The sequence below is a fragment of the Amaranthus tricolor genome, chromosome 2, assembly GCF_026212465.1.
Source record: "Amaranthus tricolor cultivar Red isolate AtriRed21 chromosome 2, ASM2621246v1, whole genome shotgun sequence".
In the NCBI taxonomy this organism is placed as follows: domain Eukaryota; kingdom Viridiplantae; phylum Streptophyta; class Magnoliopsida; order Caryophyllales; family Amaranthaceae; genus Amaranthus; species Amaranthus tricolor.
In genome coordinates this window covers 23,333,309-23,338,756 of record NC_080048.1, presented here as the reverse complement: position 1 = coordinate 23,338,756, position 5,448 = coordinate 23,333,309, and the positions used below count along the sequence as shown (strand labels likewise).

The window sequence follows — 5,448 nt, the reverse complement described above, 5'->3', positions numbered from 1 at the left end:
TTCCTTGAATGGCCCATGGGCTAGTCACCTCTCATTACCCTAACTCCCTTCCAGAAAAGTAACTTCCCACTTCCCCTTAAATGCCTGGTCATCCTTCTTTCATGGGGAACAACTGCCCATACCTCCCACGACCTTCACCTTCCCCTCTCTGATGTAACTTCCTCCTTGAACATTATAAATAGGGACAGCCATCAGAGAGGAGGGGATCATCTGAAAAACCATCTACAAGAGCCTTACTTGTTCTCCACTTCCATTTCAACTCCATTAGCCTACCGAAATTCTGTAGCATCAACCACAACCTCTTGCATTCAGTTTATAATCATTTACTACATATCGCCATATCCACGTTCTCACTTGAGCGTCGGAGGGGTTTTCCGGGAGATCACCCCCCGGACAAGGCTAACGTGCTGTTTTGCAGGAATTCAAGTCGCTTCCTTCCACGAGTCGCTGCTCTTGATAACACTTCCACTTACAGTATTTCAAGTGTTTTCCACTTCCTCGTTTCATCACCGAAACATATACGATCGAGAGTGTATATATATATATTAGTTGGTGATTATTGGTGATTATCATTGGATTATTACATTGTACATTAATCATTGTTTATTACATTGTATATTAATCATTGGATTATTTATTAATATTAAACGAAAAAAGCAAAAAATATATATATGCTATATGCTGTGGGCTTCCTAAAACCGCAGCATATAGTCTTTTCTTATGCTGCGATTTAAAACCGCAATATATTATGGCAAAAAAATTGCAGCAAATGAAGATTTTTCCAATAGTGTATTGCCAAATTCCCCACACGTTTTGTGATTTCAAACGATCCTGTGAAGCTTGGACTAAGTTTTTCTCAAGCATCGGGATACACGCAAGAGAACCTGGTCCCCTACATCAAGAGATATCTTCCATGTGGATATCTTTCCATCTAACACGGGTTGATTAAAAAAAATTAATGTTTTTATATTAAAAAATAATAATATTGTTGGAAGTAACATTTACATTTTAAAAGAAATATTTATGGACCATTTTATAATTGAAAAAACCTTTTATCAATACTACTTATTTACTACTTAATTAGAATCCTTACACAAAAACCTAAAAATAAGGTAAAATTTTCCATCATTTATTTAAATATAAAAATGATATTATTTAACTATAAGATTGTTTTTTAAATTTGTTCGGACGGAAAAGATATAAGTATAAGATTTTTTTTTTTTTTTGGAAAATAGGAAGTATATAGATAAAATGAAACAAAACTGGAAGAAGTATTATGGAGTATAAAACACTTGTTGCACAAAATTGTTAGTAAGAGCTAAATATAAATAAAATTTTCAATGAATAATATCTCTTATATTTGCATTTTAATTGGAAATAGTATTTATATTTAATTTCATATTAATTAACAATTTTGTGCATTGCACTTGTTTTATACTAGTTCTCATATAAGGTTATAAGGAAAGCCCGCAACTAAAACCCAAATTATTATATGGATCGGTTCACCGAGAGTTGCACCCTTATACTTGAGTTAAATACCTCCATTTAATACTTCTTCTATTTTCTTTAGTTGCACGCAAAGCACTTTTTACACTATTTATAATTTGTTAGTATTTTACATATTGCAGCAATTAAACGAGAAACAGATAGTCATATGGGATCTTATTTTATTTGTCTCGTCGAATGCTTTCATAATATCAATATTTTGTAATTTTTAGTTGAGAATAGTTCTAGATATAAGCAACTCGACAAATGCATTGGACTGCGTAAAAAGGTGTATGAATGCAAGTAAAAAATAACGGAGGAAGTATATATATTATGAGAATATCGGCTCTTTATTTGACGTCGTCTCACCGAGAGACAGTTTTTCACAATAGTAGCTCAAAAAGAAATTGTATACTATCTTACGTGGACTATACATTGAAAAATATTTTCTCTCTTAACTAAGGGTGTAAGTAATTTGGTGAAAAATAGAATACCGAACCAAACCATATGGAATAAGTAATTTGATTTGACTATATTTTAACTTTGGTTTGGTTTGGACTAGAGCTGTTCAAAAGTGACCCGACTCGAAAATCCGAACCGAAACTGAAAGTAAACCGACCCGAAAATGTGTTCCTTTTTTTGGTTTATTAAACCGACAGTACCCGAACCGGTTGACAACTAAAAATGGGAAAGCTGAACCCGAGCTGTAACCGATTTTTGTAACCGACAGATAACCGTTAACCGAGATTACCCGAACCTAATAATGACCGACCCGAGTCATATCCGACCTAATCATGCTCGAAACCAAATTCTATCCGACTAAAACCGACTTAACCCGAATGAATTTAAGATCGAACTGCTGTAAACCTGAACCATTTTTTAACATAGAAGTATGATAGACTCATATTCAATCATCTTATTTGTTAAGCTAATAAAGTGTTAGATATTTTAATAAATTAAATTTTATAAATACATGGTTTCCTATATTCAGAGTTAATAATCAATGGTCAATGTTTATTTAACTACTTTTAATCGAATTAGATGTATATTGAAAGAACTTTATAATTTAATTTCCCGTCAAACAAGTAAAAGTAACAAAATAATAATGATTACTAATTAATTTGCATTTTACCTATTTTGCTTTAAATAAAGGAAATCTTGTTATCAATTAAAAATTGACTAACAACTTAATTTGATATTGATTCAATCGATAGTTATTAGTAATACGTAGCTGAATTTTGCTTTTAAAAAAAAAACTCGAACCCGATCTGTAGCCGACAAAATCGAACCAATTAGTAATCGATGACAACCCGAGACCGATTGACACTGGACACGAACTTCAACCGACACCGAACTGATGCTAACCCGACAGCTTGAATAACCGATCTCCAACCGAACCGTGACTAACCGACTCGACCTGAGTGTGACCCGTTGTAACACACAGCCGAAAAATAACCGATCCGAAATGCAACCGAACTGAATGATACCCGTCCGAAACCGACCCCATCACCCGATTGAACACCTTTTTTTTGGACTGACTTTTAATTAATAATTCGGTGTTCGGTTTGGACTCGGTTTAGAGTCCAACAAAACCTAAAAAACGAAAAAAACGAAATGTTAAAGGTATGTTATATCTTCCATTTAATTTGTTTGAATTTTTTCCTTTATTTTTAGATTTTTGTTAAAAGTTTTTTACTTGTTCAAATTAAAAACCTTAAAATTATTAATATCTACTTAGGAGCTTATTTTTTTTTGAGATTATCTATTTATGAGCTTTAGAAAGAATAATTTTGAAACAATACAAGCAAATTTGATTTTCGGTGTAAAATATACAAATCGGTGCAATTTGGTCTTTTCGGTTCAATTTGGATTGATATTTAAAATTCGGTTTGGTTCAATTTGAATAAAAAATATTATGATTTGGACTTGGACTGAAAATATCAAAACCAAATTTTATTTGGTTTGATTTGAATTAATATCGAATCCAAACCAAAAACCAAACTTACGCCCGTACTCTTTAAAATGTAATTTTAATGAAAAAACAAATTTTGAAAATCAAGATAATTGCTATTGATAAAGGATCATGATCAACCCTAATTTAGTAAATACTTCCATGAATTGTTGTAAGAAAATCTTCAAAGATATGAACGGAAGCAATAAAGCACGAAAATACAATGAACATAATATCCATGATTTTATCTCTATAATAATAATAATTCTTCCTCTCCCTCATTTGCTATAAATCTATGTTACCACAAATAACAAATTAATTCAAAGAAATATCATTTAGGTAAAACCATATTTAATTCAAAAAATTGCATTAACCATGATGATTTCCCTTTTATTTTCGTTCGTTCTCATTCTCTCCCACACCCTCTCCATTTTCGCAATTGTGATGCCAAACGAATATATCACAAAGCAAACATGTACAAATGCAGCAAAAATGGACCCGAAAATCAATTACACCTTTTGTTTGCAAGCCCTAAATTCAGACCCCAAAAGCCAAAGTGCGAGTCTCACAGATTTAGGGCTAATCTCCATCAATTTGGTCAAAAACAACGCAACCAATACTCTTTCTCTGATAAATCGTCTGATTGGAGATAAAACGACGAGTAATAAAGAAAAAGCGGCTTTGGAAGATTGCTCGGAATTGTTCACCGATTCAATCGATGAAATAAATGAAATTGTAATAGATTATTCAAAGAAACGATTTGATGATGTTTATACGAAGGTGAGTGGTGTTATGACGGATGCAGATAGTTGTGAGGAAGGGTTCAAAGATGTTGGAATTCCTTCTGTTTTAACAAAGCAGAACGATTTTGTAACTGGATTAGGGGCCGTAACTCTGTCAATTGTGCATATGGTGCAGCAACATACTCATTAATAATATGTTTGAAAATATTGAAGTTTTCTTTAGAATAATCATTCCATTCTTACATATATGTTTTTAGCTAGTTTGTTGTGAGACCGTCTCTTTGAGAGACGTATCTCAAGTCGACCCATTAAAGATTAATGCTTATTTATCGTATTCTTAATGCCTACTTACACTATCTTTAATGATTACTTATCGTATCTTTGATGTCTACTTTCAATATTTTAAATGTCTATTTACACATTCTTAATGCCTACTTATAATATTTTAAAAAATTTATAATGGATCAACCCAATTAGAGATAGTATATTAAAGAGACTGTCTCTCATAAGAGTTTGTAATATAATTTATCTCTCTATCCTTAATTTGCCATATTTCAAATTCGGTATTAAAAGTTTTTAACGTAAATGTTATAATAAATTGGACAAAAAAAATAGTGGCTATATATTTAATTGTCGATTATCTCAAACCAATTGACAATCACCACATTTCTTATTACTAGTTGTGGACCGCCCCCAAGAAATACTTTCAGATTTGATGATAACATGCCAAAAGCATGCAGAAAATCGTTGCGGAAGGAAACTATTTTTATTGCTAATAGGTGGATCCGATGCTTGTGAATTGCCCTTATAAGATGAGTGAGGCAGAGTAACCCTCAAGAGGCCTTGTTTATTTTTTCATGAATTTCTAAAGTTGGGGCCCTTCACAGCTAAAACGAGATCTACTCAAACTAAAATAAAAACTCAACAAAAGGACATAAAAAGATGCTAGCTTGCTTAAGTATGCAAGATGAATTAGTCGGTAATTTGTTGAAGCACTTCAATAAAAAGAAATAAATGAATTTTTAAGAATATATGTTCGCCTCTTAAAGTTTCAAATTCCATTTATGCGTCAAACAATAGATGCTGATTGCTTAGCAATAATTGTCATATCTTGACTTTGTAAATAAATTGTTATATGATAGCTCGAGGGGCCTGATTGTATAAACTTTAGTTCATAGGCCACTTACCGTATATGGGATCCCCACTTTATCTCGCTGAGTAAAACTTGCAATTGGTATTCTAACTCATTGTTTTCTACAAGTCCAAGTA

General features: G+C 32.2%; 1 protein-coding gene across 1 annotated transcript; it reads left to right on the top strand.

Annotated features, from left to right (window-relative positions):
- Window positions 1-3,668: 3,668 nt before the first annotated feature.
- On the top strand, window positions 3,669-4,590 carry LOC130805199 (putative invertase inhibitor). Its single transcript, XM_057669863.1, has one exon. It carries the CDS (start codon window positions 3,812-3,814, stop codon window positions 4,367-4,369), a length of 558 nt encoding a protein of 185 aa, XP_057525846.1. The 5' UTR covers window positions 3,669-3,811; the 3' UTR covers window positions 4,370-4,590.
- The last annotated feature ends 858 nt before the right edge of the window (window positions 4,591-5,448 follow it).

What these genes read in the sequence shown, in the direction of transcription:
- LOC130805199 (XM_057669863.1), top strand. Translation starts at nt 3,812, where the DNA reads ATGATGATTTCCCTTTTATTTTCGTTCGTTCTCATTCTCTCCCACACC.